The sequence below is a fragment of the Anguilla anguilla genome, chromosome 7 (genome assembly GCF_013347855.1).
Source record: "Anguilla anguilla isolate fAngAng1 chromosome 7, fAngAng1.pri, whole genome shotgun sequence".
NCBI classification, from domain to species: domain Eukaryota; kingdom Metazoa; phylum Chordata; class Actinopteri; order Anguilliformes; family Anguillidae; genus Anguilla; species Anguilla anguilla.
The window spans coordinates 45,878,991-45,895,557 of NC_049207.1; the positions used below are offsets into that span (position 1 = coordinate 45,878,991).

At 47.8% G+C, this 16,567-nt stretch overlaps 1 protein-coding gene across 10 annotated transcripts in view; it reads left to right on the forward strand.

Moving 5' to 3' along the window:
* Nucleotides 1–16,567, forward strand: part of LOC118232272 (lipopolysaccharide-responsive and beige-like anchor protein) — a 208,635-nt gene that overhangs the window by 146,733 nt on the left and 45,335 nt on the right. For all 10 annotated transcript variants that reach the window (XM_035427121.1, XM_035427123.1, XM_035427122.1 and 7 more), the window contains 5 exons: nt 4,897–5,014; nt 5,399–5,501; nt 7,125–7,240; nt 7,498–7,610; nt 15,665–15,805. In XM_035427121.1, coding sequence (XP_035283012.1) covers nt 4,897–5,014; nt 5,399–5,501; nt 7,125–7,240; nt 7,498–7,610; nt 15,665–15,805 — 591 coding nt within the window. The remainder of the gene's footprint in view (nt 1–4,896; nt 5,015–5,398; nt 5,502–7,124; nt 7,241–7,497; nt 7,611–15,664; nt 15,806–16,567) is intronic.

Consider the following 16,567-nt stretch of genomic DNA (forward strand, 5'->3'; position numbering starts at 1 on the left):
TATTTATTTTTAACGCGGCAGTCTTATCAGGCGTACACACGTCTGCCCGTCGGCAAACCTCACCCTGTGCCTCCGTCGTCCTTTTTACCCGCGCTCCCTTACGCACTCTCCCTCCATGCCCTGGGGGGTGTCCTTTCCTCCGAAAATTTGATTGTGTCCGAGCGCGGGGCAGCGTCGCCGTCCCCGTCCCAGGGCGTGTCCCCTGGAGGAGGAAGCCGCTGGGTTTCGCGACGTTAGCGGAGGGGCTCGTCCGGGATCAAAGGGGCGTCCGTTGGGAGCCGGTGGGGGCCCGGGACCGGCCTTCATGTGTCCCTCCTCATCAGCGGGCCGCTCCGCCCCTGACAGAGACAAACGACGGCGCTCGCGCCCCAGCGCCGGCTGAACGCGCGAGCGGGGGGGGCTCACCTTCACCAGACGCGCCCGCTGTTTGTTTCCATTTTACCCTTTGGAATTGAACTCTGCGACGTCTCTGACCCCAGCCAGTGAGAGCCGGAATGAAATGAAAGTGTAATGCAGAAAAGATCGAGATCTTTTTTTTCTTGTCAGCAGAAAGTCAGTCAAGTGGGCTGTTGTAAACAATGGGTCTATAGTACCTACTGCATGCTCTCTCTCAATAGTGAATTAAAAAATAACCAACATTGTTGTCTACTAACATAAAATAGCACAGAATTCTAAAATGTAAAATTGTCACACATCAAGCATTGGGGGGGGACAATTTGAAAAATCTTGCATATTTAGATTTAAAAAATGTTTTTTTAAATTATGGCGATCGTTTTGTGCAATTCTGCATATGTAGTACAAGCTGTAAGCCTTTGAATATCACAGTAGTATGGGTGCTTATTGAGTACATTTATTTAGTTTTAATGATGATAGCGGAATGCTTTTTGTTGTCATCCTGAATGTCCACTGTTGGATTTAGGTCAAAAGGGGAGGCTTTCGCAATTTGCAGCCTTGCTTTCCATTGCCCTTCAGATCTTGTGACACAGTGCCTGATGGTATAGCCTTCGTTCTACGGCTGGTGTTGTCCGAGCACTGCCGAGCAGGGCGTGGCTGTTCGCTGAGCACCTGCAGATGAGCACAAGCAGGAGATGGGTGTTCAGCGTCCGGCCAGTGCTGAGAGTGGCTGAGAGTGAGGGTGCCCTGAAGGACTGCATCCCAGCACGCCTGCAGATGGTCCGCTATGGGTGTCTGCAAAGACCTGTACCGTGTGTCTCTCCCAAGTTTAATAGGATCGGCGGAGGAGCCACTTTCCAGTTCATTCGCGTCCGTTTAAATCATTCGGTCCTTTCAGCTCTTGAGGGCCACTGACAAAGACTCATCTCACTCGTCTGTCCGGCCTGCACTTTTTCTTGTGACTTAATTCACATTCGGCGCCCCCACCACCCCCCGCCCCCCCCCCCAATTTCTCCTGGAGGTGAGCGTTTTGCATTGACCTCGCGCTCTCCCGCAATCTATCATGGGACAAGCAGAGAATATGTAGCGATAACTCCGGACGGGAGAGCGGGGGGGGCCGCGGTGATTCATACGGAGCTTGTGTGCGTCGCCGAGACCTCTCGGCGAGATTGTTTATGGCACCGGCCTGCAGCGGCGGCGGCCCGAGAGCTCAGTCCGGGGGTGGGGGGTGGGGTTCGGGTGGGTCGCCGGGGAGAGTTTCCGAGCCGCGAGCGACCCCGCCGCGCGCTCCAGCTGATGGGATTATTTGCGGGGTTGAGAGAGAGAGAGACTCCGCGGGGCGGCGGTCCAGAACAAATATCGTATCGCACATCACGGCCGCCTCCGGACTGTCAGAGGGGCTCGTCTGCTCCGAAAGGCCGCCCCAAGAGAGGGGCTCTTTGATGTCGGCGGAGTCCGTCCGGGATTTCGGCTCCTCCACGGATCAGAAAGCCGTCCGAGGGGAGTCTTCGGCTATTTCAGTTTTTTTCCTTTTTTATAAAATAAATAAATAAATAAATAAAAACCGTCAGACAAAATGGCTGATGTCTGAGAAACAGCGTCGCTTTCTCCAGACAGATATCTCTGTCTCGGAGCAAAATTCGAGGTCAGGAGGCCAAGTCGTTTCCGCGGTCGCGTACAGGAGAGGTGAAATATGGGGCCCGCCCCCTACGTGTAACCGCCCTCCGAGCCGGCGGATAACCGCGGCGTGTACGTCACCCGGACGAGAGGACAGGGGAACGCGGAGACGCCTCGTTCGCCGACGCGTTCTCAGCTGCGCCCTCCCCAGCATCACGCCGCGGCCCTCCCGATAACTTCCCTTTCATTCTTTCGCCCGTCAGAAAATATCTGCGCGTTTTTTTTAGCCAGATTGAGTGAATATCGCTTTTGTTGTCACTTTGCATCAGAACGCCTTAAGGTCACGAACTGACTTTCTGTCATTGTTTATGAATGCGACGCATCCATAACTCCTCGGAGAGTTTGAGTGATATGAAGACCGCGCCGAGCTTCCATTATAGATTCAAATAAATCACCTGAATATTGTCTTTATCGCGGCAGTTCTGATTGTTTTATGAACAGTCAGATATATTATCTCTTTTATTGTTTTTTTTTATTTTTTATTTCCTCATCTTTAAATTTGGATGTTTGCTTCTCTGTGATTGAAATGCTTTGTGTGACTGAACCTTTGGTTGTTTGACTCCCTCTTTGTTATTTAGATTCGAGGTCAGGCTGTGTATGTGTATTATAAGGAGTGTGTCATTCTAGCTAAGATAAGATTAAGCACCTCAAAGGCAATGTTCACAGTTTAATGATAGTAGCTGATGTGTGTGCAATGCAAACACTGCTCGTGGATTTCTTTTCCATTTATTTGGTTGTAATTCTCTGTAAAATGACATGAAATTGAGAACACAGAGGTCTGAAGATTTCAGATGGCTCAGTCATTTCCTGGATATTCTCTTGTTCCCCAGCAAATTCACTTCAGGTCATTTCTAGGACATGGTGGGTGCGATACTGTAATAGCTTAAAAAATGTACCTTCTATTACACACCTACAATTAATATAAAATATATGCCCTCTGTTGTCCAAAACATTATTATTATAACTATCAGATTAAAGGCTGTGTTATTACATTGCCTTTAATCTGCTAGTTCTGTTGTTGTTGAGCTGATGAAAAGAAAAGTGTGCGTCTGCGTAGAAATGCAGCACATGCGGGAGAGGCAGGTCACCGCTACTTTGTTTCCATGGTGACTGCCCCCTCGCCCGGCCGCGCGGTGGCGAGTGCGGAGGCCCCGCTGAGACCCGCGTGGGTCCCGCGGACGGGCAGCCCTCTGCCTAATCCACGCTTAATTGAGCTCCAGAGACTGAGCGCGGCAGAGCCAGGCGGTAGCACCTCTCCACTAGGCCCCAGTATCCCCGGCCTCCTCCAACACCATCGACTTAACGAGCGCTTCAGACAGCCGATACTCCAGAGCGGCCCTGTAAGCTCACCGCCCATTCCAGTCTGTTTAATTATTATTATTTTTTTGATAAATGTTGGAGAGGGGTGAGGGGTCCCTTTTTGGCATGTCCCCCGTGCAGCGATGGTACCCAACCCTGTTCCTGGAGATCTACCATCCTGTAGGTTTTCTGTTCAACCCTAATTTGGCCCACCTGACTCTACTAATAAGCAGCTCAACAAGATCTCTAGCTGATGAATGAGGCGTGCTTAGTTAGGGTCAGAGTGAAAACCTACAGGACGTTAGATCTCCAGGAACAGGGTTGGTTACCACTGCCTTACAGCCTTTCTGCCATTTTTTTATTATTAATTTTTTTTTGCTCTGAAATGTGAACGGGAGACCGCGCGTCTGTCAAACGGCGTGACACCCGCCAGAACCAGTGACTCCGGCGAGCGGCGGCTCTGCAGAGAGATTAAGCCGGGGTTCATCTGCGGGTTCCCCCGTCTGGCGGCAGCCGGATAAATGGCACTTCACCTGTTTCCAACAGCGGGCCTGTTCACTCACACGTCTTTGAATGCTGGAATAATGGGATGTTTTTAAAGTGGGAGAGAGTGCATGTTCCATTTACTCTAAGTCAATTTGCTTATGGTTCCTCCTCCACAGATGTGTGTGTGTGTGTGTGTGTGTGTGTGTTTGGGGGCTATACATTATTAATAGTATACCGGGCAGCATATTGCATTCACTGTGAACATGCCTTGCTTGATACTGTGAGACCAGTTAATGCATTGTGCTGTTCCTTTTGCCTACTGAAGGCCTTTATTTGAATCAGATGGTGTCGGTTGGTTTAATTCACTTTGGCTCTTACAGGGCTTACCTTATTGCTTAGAACCAATAAATTCACAATCAAGAGTAAGTCTTTAAAGTGGGTTCATGGCTGTCTGTAAACATCTAATCGTCTGGTCTGAATATCGCTTTGCCGTCTACCTATATTCTCAGCAGCGGTTGGTACTTAAGTAAATAGTAATGAATACTATTAAAATCCACAGGAGTTCGTCCTGTACGTAAGTGTATTTAGAAGGTTAATGCTAAAACAGACCTATACATCTTTTATGCTGTATAGCTTCAACCTCGTACCTTTACAATTAGCAAATTCAAATCAGTCAACCAATCAATAACTTCATTCACAACTCAAGTCAGCTGTGCTTACCTGCACCACATTAACAGGAACATTACACACGAAATGAGCTACTGTCAAATTATTGGTGAAGTAAAACTTCGTAAATGTACGGCCGGGACATCCTCTAAACAAAAACCAAAAACCACAGAGTAAAAACAGACTTTGACAAATGCCTAGTCCCTCATTACATCACTGATCACTGCCCTTTTTCTCAACCGAGTGAAGTCGGTAAAATCTTCATGGAATCTCTTTTTCATGATACAGCTGAACAAAAGCATACTGTGTTCTCCCCCCACCCTTACGGTGAGCTCTCCTCAGAGCCTAAGTCCACTGGTCTTTCTGTCTCTGCAGATTCTGGCCTACACCGAGGGCCTGCACGGCAAATGGCTCTTCACCGAGATCCGAGCCGTCTTCTCCAGACGCTACCTCCTGCAGAACACCGCCCTGGAGATCTTCATGGCCAACAGAAGTAAGAGATTCTCTTGGTTTAGCTCCTCCTCTTTCTTCCTCTTTCTTCCTCCCTTCCTCCCTCTGTGCTCATCTGCTGTACTTTGATATTCTTGATAGGCAGATTCCAAGCTTATTTTATTCCTTGCAAAGTAATTGATTTCTATTATCTGTACTTCATCAAATGAAGGAATCATCAGCGGTCTGCTTGTTAGCATGTTAGCATTTTATCCATAATTGTGATCAGAAATTCTGTTTTCATGTTTGATGAAACACGGGCATTTTTCTCATCACACGGATGTGTTTGACTGAGTGCCTGCCTGTAGAGGCGAGTGAGGTGACGCTGGTCTCGCAGTTTGTTCTGGTCTCTGGCCTCATAACGTGTCCTGGTCTTGTCTTTCTGCAGCTGCTGTCATGTTCAACTTCCCTGACGCCGCCACCGTGAAGAAGGTGGTCCACAGCCTTCCACGGGTGGGGGTGGGGACCAACTTTGGGCTCCCCCAAACCAGGTAACCCCCCCACACACACCTCCACAGCCCACCACTGTGGTACCTTACCACAGGTCCACCACTGTCTGTCCACTCACTTAAGAAAAACTGTCACTCACAGGCATGTCATTAGCTGAAAGTAATCTTTACTGTACTCAGTGTCACATTCTCTTGAGATTTGGGTCAATTGGAATGTTCCGGAAAAAGGCAGTGAGCATTGCGTTGCAGGGCAGCTGCTTGTGGGGCAGCTGGTTGCAGGGCACCTTCTCCATGTCATAGCACAGAGAAACCCCAGGGCCTGTGTTTTAGGGTTTATATAGACAAGTGAGGGGCATGTTTACAGATTTTCCTAGTCATAATATGCTGTAATTACCTTCACACAAACACGGTTGGGTTTATTTATCTCTCTCCTTCTCTAAATAAAGAGTTGGGTTGATTCTACTGCCCCAGGCGATGAACCGCTTAATTCTGGCTTGACCCTAGTTCCGGATTTTCTGAAGTCAAGGACCTGTGCAATGTTACATCTGCACACTGCCAAAAGACCAGAAATGTACAAATGAACCAATCCAGAAAATATCAGCAAATGTCAGAAGCATTAAGCACACACTGCTTACTTGCAGTTGTAGTTTTGTTGTCAGTCAGAGACCGGAGACTACAAAATTACAGGTAACATTTACTGTCGCTAAAATTGGAAGTTTTTTTTTTTTGCGTTTATCAAATTAAGAAGAGTTATATTTATCTGCACATGCCTCTGGCCTCATGAATTATTGATGGCAGCAAAATTCTGAACACAGCAAAACCACACCAGTTTCTATCCACATGTCAATGTCACGTGTTTTTAGATGCCACCCAGAAACAAGAGCACTTGCTCTCAAAGCTTCCAGGGTCAAGCCCTCATCGCTCAAGTGCCGACTGTGTCTTTGGGTTCCAGAGGGTGATGCATCATTAGCCACAGCATTGCAGAGGCAGGAAGGGCTTTAGGAGCCAAAGCAGAAGCAGTGGCCTGCCGCACGTGTACCAGAGGGCACCCTGGCTAGCATACTCCTTCCCTAATAAAACGGATGAAAAGCTGTTCAAAAGATAAAATAAAAAAACCGAACAAAAGCAACAGCATCAAAGAATGACTCTTGTTAGATCTTCCGGTGATCGCTTTCTTCGTCTCTTTCATACTCAGAGATATGTGGGTTATGAACGTGAACAGAAACAGAGTGGAGAGGGCCGGCCTGAACTTCAAAGAGCCCTAATGAGTGTAATCTCACACCCTGACAGTGATTAATACCTTCATTTGCTATTGTTTTAATTGGATTGCAGGTCATTTGTTTTAGCCCTTGCATACATCATTCATTAGGAGCTGGAGTTCCTGGAGTCCCTTTTCTAACTGAAGAAAGGAACGTTTGGGCTTGCAAGCCCTGACCCTGTTTGGAAGGCTTTTTAGAATCACACCCCTGGATCCAATGAGCTCCAAGTTTCAATGGTGCATTTGTCTTACTACATCACTGAATTTTGGGTTGGGTGTAGATGGTTGTACACGCGGTTACCGTAACAGCTGGGAGGAAGTTTACCAGGCTGGACCGCAGTGAGGTTTTAGGGTCACACCCTGGCCCTGTGGGGTAACCCGGGCTGACAAACGTGCTCTTCCCCCAGGCGCATCTCGCTGGCCAGCCCCAAGCAGCTTTTCAAGGCCTCCAACATGACCCAACGCTGGCAGCGCCGAGAGATCTCCAACTTCGAGTACCTCATCTTCCTTAACACCATTTCAGGTACAGCCTCCTCAACACCGTTTCGGGTACATCTTCCACAACACCGTTTCAAGTACATCTTCCTCAACACCATTTTAAGAACAGCTTCCTCAACACCATTTTTGGTACAGCTTTCTCAACACCATTTTAGGTACATCCGTTTTTTCCCCCCCAATCTTATTGTCCTGCGCCATGTGTGAATAGAATGTTTTCCAAGTAGTGAGCACAACTGGTGCTGATGCACTGTTCATGGCAAATTTCTGTCCTCTGTCCTCCAGGCCGCACCTACAATGACATAAACCAGTACCCCGTTTTTCCCTGGGTGATCACCAACTATGACAGCGAGGAGCTGGACCTGACACTACCCAGCAACTACAGGGATTTGTCCAAGGTAATGTTGCCTGCAGATGGGCGGGGCCTGACATACCTGCACAAAGTAATATGCCCAGAGGAGGTGGGCGGAGCTTCTTGAGTGACAGTCTGCCATCAGTTTGCTCGCCTCGTTCATTCAGTCACACATCGCTCTGTTTGCACACGTCACTTTTAATCCATTATTAAAGAATTGCATTTACAGGCCTCTCGAAGCACTACAGTTGGACATCACCTCAGCCATTTTGGGCTTTGCGGGGACGACATGCTACAGACAGGGGTCGATGGCCCTTTTGACTACTAAACTCAGTCTAGTGGGTTTTCGACATTTTTCTCAGCAGTAAAACACTCAAGAATCTGCAGTCAGTCTGTATTGAGGTTCATGATTGACCCAGGAATGTAATTTGGTTTTGAATGGAGCTGGACGTAGGTCCATCACTCCGAGCTTACTTACCCATAGTTACTGAGCCCGAACAGCATGGCTCTCTCAGGTGAAAAGTAGCCTCTGATTTCTTACTCATTTGCCTTGTAGCTCATAGCCTGAACTGATACAGTAGCCTGCTTCTGTGTGTCTCAAGCTTTCGTAGCCGAGCAACCAGGAGATCCACCGACTCATCGCCGACAGACTCGTTCGCCTGTCCACGTAACGGAGCGTTTGGTTTTCCGTAAATGGCCGTGCTCAGGGGTGCGGTAACAGCTCAGAAAAAAGCGTAACGGAAAACGACCTTCTAAGCGCGCTGTGATTCTAACACATCTCCTCAGCTCTCATGAAGATGAGCGATTAGTGGTCCCAGATAATACATAACGCAGGCAGGCCTTATTTTTACGCACGGCATTATGGGTCCCAGTGTCTCCCCTCCCCCATCATGCCGTAATTGCCGAATTATTCTAGTCCTTTCTACGCAACGATGGAACGTCACCACTGGGAGCAACTCGCTCTTCGTTTTAATTGCGAACAGCTTCTGCCGTGGATGCTGCAATAAGTGATATCCGTGCGCAATTTTGTTTTTAATGGCGATCATCATGATTGAATGTTAGCATTGGCCGTCTGCCTGCGCCCCAAAAGTATCTGAGCTCAGAAAGTGTCTTCTGACTGGAGCGGTTCTGTCTGGGAAATAATTATTTTCTTTTCAGAAGTTTTGGCCGATGTCCCGGTCTCGGTGTTGAAGACCGGGGAGTAGTTTTCATGCAATTACTTTGGATGATAACATTAGTTATTCTCATTCCATGTTATTCTGTCATGTAATTTTCTCCAGGTTTGTTATTCATTAAGATTAGTTGACAGGGCAATCAGAAATGCTGGATCTGTTTAATCCATCTCCTACAATGAGCTATAATGTCAGTCAGGGCTCTTCACGGTGCTAAGCATTATCCTTCAGCGCTGAGTTGTCGTAATTGTCGATAGGCAGTCTCATGAGTGATTCTCCTGGCGTTTTTCCTTATGGGGAAATTTTCTCGTTTCCCAGTGTAGATATGTGCTTAGGAAACCCCATTTGTGACTGGGAGGATGCCTGTTAAAATGCCAGATGGGACACTACTTGGCATCCGAGCGCCAAGTACTTTCCTAGAATTGCATTTGTAAATTGCGTAGCTTAAATTGTGAATAATATGTAAACTGTGAACACCGGATTGCTTGACAACGACATCCATAAAGCAAATGCAGGGGTGTACACACCCAGAAAGCTACAGTGTGGTATATTGTGTACCTCTGTAAAAGGTCTGGAAAGTAGTCACTCTGTGCTGCAGTAAATTATTTGTTTTGTCCCCTAATGCACCCCATCTACTCTGTGTGTGTGTGTGTGTGTGTGTGCACGTGTGTATGTGTACGTGTATGTGTGTGTGTGTGTGTGTGTGTGTCCCAGCCCTGGCAGGCAAAGCCCTCCTTTCCCCACTTCTGTTATAAGTAATTCCTGTTTAAACAACACTGGTGTTAAAGTATACTATTTCAGAGAGGGTAACCTAAGACTCTCGGCAGAGCAGTGGTCCTCATAAGGGGTTGAAACCTGGAAAACAAACTGCGTTTGCGGGCCGAGCACTTGTTTCCCCCAAGGAACCAATTAATGACCTTCGCACTTAGCGGGGACTGCCCATTGTGTGACTGCCCGCTCGGATGGACGGCGAAGAACAGCTCTCTCTGCCGACGTTCCCGAGCCTCTCTCTTTTCGAACCCACACTTTTTTCAGTTTGTTCTTTTTGCTTTTTGTTCCTTGGTCCCTGTTTTGCTCACTGTGGTAATTGCAGCGCTTGTAATTGGCAAAATGAGTTAGACTTTAGGAGACTCAGAAAAAGTGTGGGAGAAGTTCTGTTGTGTTAAGTTTATGTTTTACGTTTCACCACCTTCATGTTTTTTTTGTCCTAGAAGCGTATTATGTTTGCATTGTTTATTTTATCATTAATGTTGAAGTATGCTTGAATCATGTGAGGTGTTTCCACAATGGCCACAGGAGATTCAGTGGTTTGTTTCTCCAATAAAACAGAGCCGGTTAATCACTGTTAATCAGGCCTGGCTAGTGGAGGTGTCATTTCCATTGATAATTGTTTAGCGAGACACCTCTTTAATCACAAACTGCAGTGTCACTGTGCTGATACCGATCTCAAAGATCTATAACAAGACTGAAATCTTAATTGTTAGGATGCTTTAACTGAAAGGAGATGTTGTTTCGGTGAATACAATGAGAAATTGCTTTTCTTTTTACATTAAACCAGTGCATTGTGGGATACCTTTATGGTAAGCTTGCGTGTGTACACATAAAAGGTCCTCTTTGGCTTGACCATCCTTTTTCGAGTGAAGGCCAATCAGGTGCTGCTATCCCTCACCTGCTAATGAACACTCTTACAAATGGCTGTGCTGTCACTGTGTATGCGAAGGTCTCATTACTGTAGTCACACACAGCCGACAGTGGAAACAGTGAACACAGTTCGGTGAAAAATGTTGATGCGATTGATATATCCATTAAGACTGAGGGCTGGAGGGCTTCTGCGTGTGTGTGTGTGTGTGCGCGTGCGTGTTTGTGTGTGTCTGTATGCACGTATGTGTGTGTACGTGTGTGTGTGTGTGTATTTTTGTTTTGCTGGACATTTTTCTCTTTAAAGATTCCAGTCTTAAAAGCACATTCACATTTCTTTTTTTTTCCTCTGCCTGCGGGTTGAGTTTAGGGAAACATTTTAAAGGGCCTATACTTCACAGCTTGGCGTGTCAATACACCGCAGTCTATTAGCTGAGCTTCCGCGGCGCATCCAACAACACCTTCATTATTTATCACTGGGATTATTAAGAGCAGGGCGGACGTGTTTAAAATGGCCGCCGCTTTCTGAAGGCTCGTTTAGAGCGCTTCGGTGGGGAGGTGCTGGAACGGCCATCAATCGCACGGGCCGGCGAACGCGACGGGGGCAGGACTGCCGAGGATTACACTTAAGGTCACATGATGAAACGGGCGTCCATTCCTAAGGAAATGGCGGAATAAATCATACATTAGGGCCATTTAATGCCCACAGAAAACAAAGAAAAGGCTCCTGTATTAATGGACACTGGATACCTGGAGGGTAATGCATTACTGAACACTGGGAGAGACCGCAGCCCCCCCCTCCCCCCACTATAGTCTTCTGCAAGCTCTTAAATGAGATGTGTGGTGCGCGCTGAAGGATTTAGCCTATTTCCGACAGCTGCTGTAGTTTTTCGAAAGTTTAAAACTGTTGTGGTTTGCCTCTTTGAGGCATTTCATTCCCATTTGATTATTTTTGCCATGGCTACTGGTGTCACTAATAGTTATCGTACATGTCAGCTGTGATAACTGGCGAAGTGGAACTGTAACATAAGGGTTATTTTTAGATGGAGTTTATGTTCAGCAGTTCATTTCAGGGTGCAGCATTCACGAACGCAAAACGATTTGACCTGAGCAGTGTGGTGGTTGGGCTGCGGTTTGTTTGTGCATCGGTATGTAAAGGGAAGTTAAAGAAGAGATGAAGGAGACTGAGTCAGAGTCTCCATCCCGTTGGAACGAGCAACTGGAGGTCTCCCTCCATCGTGGGTAAACTTCAGTCAAGTCCCTTCAACCCCCTCTGAGGCATTAGGAGGGCATTCTGAAGCCAACCACCCTCCCAGGGTCCTAAAACCCGCTTCACAACCACCCCAGCCCCCCCCCCCCCCAGTCCACCCCCTCCATCATCCAAGGCCTGGCCATGCTTGTTAGCTCTCCGTGTGTAAACATGCCACAAACACAGCCACAATGTTAACTTTCCCCCCTGCCACCCCCTACCCCACCCTGTTTGGCTGGCGTGGCGTTTCCCCTCTTGTGCTGGCTGTCCTCCCCCCACCCCCCCCCCCCCCTTCTGTTATTTCGGGCTCCGCGTTGGCCCCCGGCTTCAGACGTGACAGCCGGTGCGGCTGCTGCAGATCTGGCCCTCGCCCGAGTTTTGACAGATCTGGTGCTGTGCTCAGTCAAGCTCTTACACCCCAGGGAGGACAGAGAGGGAGAGAGAGAGTGAGGGAGGGAGGGAGGGAGGGAGGGAGGGAGGGGAGAGAGATGGAGGCTGCCTTTTGCTCTGCCATCCATTTTCTTGCCAACGGACAGCAAATATCAGCAACCTTTATTGTGTCTGTTATATTCACACCGCCGACACAGTAATATCACTGTGTGACCGCTGGACCGGATCTGTCCTGTTCTGAAAGGGCATCTGTAGTATAATTTCAGCTCTTCTTCTCTCTGTAGACCTCGCTCACTGCTGCTCACTGAGTCACACGACGACTGAGATGGACAATATCACTGCCCACAGTCTGTACCTCTGCCCATGGTCAGTACCACTGCCCACAGTCAATACTGAAGCTCATGGTTAAAACCACTGCCTATGTTCTTTACCGAAGCCCATGGTCTATACTACTGCCCACAGTCAATACTGCTGCCCACAGTCAATGCCCACTGCCCACGGTCTTTTCTGCTGCCCAAGGTTTATACTGCTGCCCAAGGTCTGTACTGCTGCCAGGGTCTATAACGTTGCCTATGGCCAATACCGCTCTCCATGGTCAATGCCGCTGCCCACAGTCAATACTGATGCCCATGTCATACCCCCAATGAGATTTACTGAAGATAATACTGTGGTTAGGTTTAAGACTAGTCTTAGCTAAGCCATACCATTAAACTGTTATAGCGTTTTTGGTGCGTTTGTTTTGTCTTGGTCTTTTTTTTAAACGGGCTGTTTTGACAGGTCTTGGGTAGTGGCAGTTGAGTGATTGAAAGAAATGTTGACCTGCGCATGTTTGTACTCGTATTGTAAATGCTACAGAAACAATGTTGAACGTTGACTGGGTCCAGGACACTTTGTTTTGCTGACTTTTTTATTTTTTAATGGCATATTGATTTCGGTACGTGTCCCGTGTGCTTTTTCTTGGCCTATAAGCGTAGGGTGGAACATAAAGTGTAAACACTATTTAAAAACCCAGATGATCAGCTCTCCGCAGTGTCAGGCGGTCTGTGGAAACATTCTGATGTTCGGCCGTGGGGGACGATCCGTTCTGGCTCCGCACGTTCGATTGGAAAGGGTCCTCAAAGCAGGCCGTTGTAAGCATGTTGGCCGTTCTTCTTTGAATGACTAAAATTGGAAAGTTTTAGGGTTTGCCGCTCACCGTAACCGAACTGAAAACCATTACGCCGGAGGCCACGACAGCGCTGCCATTTCTGAGGAGGTTAATTGTGATCGTACGCAGCTGCTGTCTGTTGACTTGCTAATTGTAAATATTTCTCTCTCTCTCCGTTGGCAGGCCTTTTGAGTGTGATTCTTTTCACATGATGAAGGTGGAATCGCACCGGTTTCGCAAAAAACACTTTGCTTCTCCGGCAGCTGTTTTTCCAGATGTGCCGTTCGTGCCATTATACCAGTCTTTCATTAACAGCGATACCGCCTCTTGTGGTGTAGGCCCACATTATTCACGCAGATGGATATGTGTGTGCTTGAAATCTCCACGGAAACGTCGCACCTGAAAGACTCGCTCCCACAAAATGAACCGCGTTCAGCAGACGCGTATAAACCTCCTCTGAACCCAGAAGAGGTTTCTGGTAGATTTGTCTTTGTGACGTGGGTGTCCTCGCGAGCCTCAGATGGTTCAAAACTCTCCTGGAGAGAATGTGCCATTTCCAGGGACAGGCATTTCGTCTGCCAAATGACCCTTTTTGATAATGTACCTGTTGGGTCTCGGGGACTGTGAGAAATGGATCGTTTTCGGAGAACGATTATATTATTGCCGTTAAATAGGCATTATGCGTGGAAAGGAAATCGCTGAAGACCCCTGTTCCCCATCCACATCTCTCACATACGTAAAAGATATTAAAACTCTTTATGCTGATATTAAAGCATTAAAACGTCTTTATGCCAAACGTACAGATGGAAATAATGCAGAAATAAAGTGGGGCTCTCTTGCGTTGCCGAGTAACGGGCGGACGAATGAGGCAGCCCGTCTCAGCGGCCGCCCCGCGGGCTAATTAAAGCCGCGTCCAGATTGGCTCGTTCATCCGAGCGGTTGTCAGTGAGGCATCGTCCCGCGGCGGCGGGGCATATTAGCCCAATACCCGGCGCTCGCTCCGTCACGGGCGTGGCCGGGACGCGCTGATCTACGGCCCTGTCGCCGCAGATCTATAGCGGGGGGTGGGGTGGGGGGGGGGGGATCGGGGGGCTCCTCGCGGCGGCCCTCTCATCGCCGCTCCGTTTGTAGCGGTAAACAACGCACGCCATTTTTTTCTCCCCCCCCCCCTCCTTTTCTCCTTTTTTAATGAGGTAGACGTTATTACGGCTATAAATCAGGCCGCCGGCGGTAATGTATAATTCAATGTGTGTATTCCCGCTGTGGCCGAGCTGGGCAAACCGACAGTGTGTCATTGTCAGTGCCACGGTCCCGTTCTCCCCCCCACTCACCCCCCCTCCTCCTCCTCCTGGAATGAGAGGAAGCCCCGTCACCACGACCGACTCCCATCATGCACCCTGATTTAGAATCCCCAGCGGTTGCTGGGGATCGATGCCGGAGCCACTGTCTTGCAGGGCCTCCCCCCGAACATGGATGCGGTGGCAATGGGGCGGAATCGATCCAAATCGGTTTGGCTTTTATTTTTCCAGAGGCCATTATTCTATTATCGTCCGCCAGTGGCAGCTAGGGGGCGGGGCGGGGGGGGGGGGGGGGGGCGGGCTATCGGAGAAGTAATAAAAATTGAACTGGATAAAAGCGATTTCTCCGAAGGAGTGAATTAATAATAACCTTTGATCCGTCTGTGAGGTGTGGGGTTTTGGATATCAATGGAACATTAGTGTTGTTTCATTACCTTTTTCTGTGTTTGTAACCGTGCGGGTTTGGACCGCCAGGCCAGCTAGTGGAACACAGGGGGAAGGTTAATTGAAGGGACCCTCGTCCCCCACTATTGATGTTCCTGCCCTTTCAGTGTCTCGCGTTGGATTAATAATTGTGTTTGTTTTCCAGCCCACACAAGATAATACCATTTAATAAAAAATACATTTTATTAGAGAGCGAATTTTTGATCTCTCTCTAAATATTTCACATACATTTTTTTAAATGAAAAATGTCAGGATTTTTACGTTGTAAAACGGGATCGGGTTTGTCTTTGTCCAGTGCCTTGGTGCTGTGGTTGCTTTAGTTCCAGTCTCCCAGCAAACATGATGAACCACAACATCAAGAAGCAGGCTGGCCATGTGTGGGGAGTGTGCGAACATTTTGGGTACCAAGTTTTTAACATCTCAAAGGGAAGTTCAAGGCCCACAGATCTGTCTGAAAAAAAGTATGAGCGTTTTGGGCACACAGCTACGGTCCGAAATGGAAGTGTGGAAGTTTGGGGTGCACCGTTACAGTTCGTATTGGAAGAAGGGAAATTTGGGGTCCAAAATTATGGTCCGAATTCGAAGTGCGAAGTTTGGAGTACACGGTTATGATTCAAATTTGAAGTGTGGAGGTTTTGGGGTTCCCCAGTTACGGTCCAAATTGGAAGTGTGAAGTTTAGGGTACGCATTGACAGTGTGCAGAAAGATTCATATTTCGGGGTGCACAGCTTTACTCAGATGCTCTGTTTTCTGTCCTCACAGCCCATCGGCGCTTTGAACCCCAAGAGGGCGGCCTTCTTTTCCGAGCGCTTCGAGACGTGGGAGGATGACCAGGTCCCCAAATTCCACTACGGGACGCACTACTCCACCTCCAGCTTCACGCTGATGTGGCTGATCAGAATGGTGAGCCTGCACGCACCCCCGCTGACTCATCCTGCATTTTATGCCACCATGCCTCATTCACTCATCTCTAAGATAACTGTGTACAAAACCAGGGGTACAAACTGACCAATAAACTATATGTTACTCAGGAAGCATTCTATTGTGCCTTTAATTGCACCAAATAGATTTTATAGTAACTTCTGGGTTTGTGTTTCTGCGTAATTAGGTAAATGTCTCTCATTCACACTGTAGCATAACTAGCCTGTACAAACACCAGGAACAAAGGACGTGTTTCTTCGCACAAAGTGCTAAATATTCTAGTCTGTGGGTAAATAGCGATCTGAGATAGGTTGAAGTTCTCATCTTTATGTATTCGTATGAACTTATTTTAATAAGTTATGTATAGTGTGATATGGATACTGATGTTTTAACATTAAAATATTTCACCTTGCCTTGAACAGTGTGGCTGGTAACCTTGCGGTTAAGGGCGGTGATTAAAATAGGTGGACGGCTCAATGCCGGGTCATTCTCTTCTGCTTTAATTGCTGTAGTAGCTCACATTCATGTCTGTTCCCCAGTGGGTCAGGATTGATCTGATCAAATCATTAGGGGCTTATTTTAAATCCACTTTAACAAACACTCTTTTACCTTTTCGCCTGTGCGTGTTTCAGTGGAAAACGGACACGTGCAGATTTGCGGACTCAAAGGGACAATACCCTCGCGATCTCAGATACGAGCCGTGTGCAAATTCAACCAGCTTGAAACAAACAGCTCATTTTGACA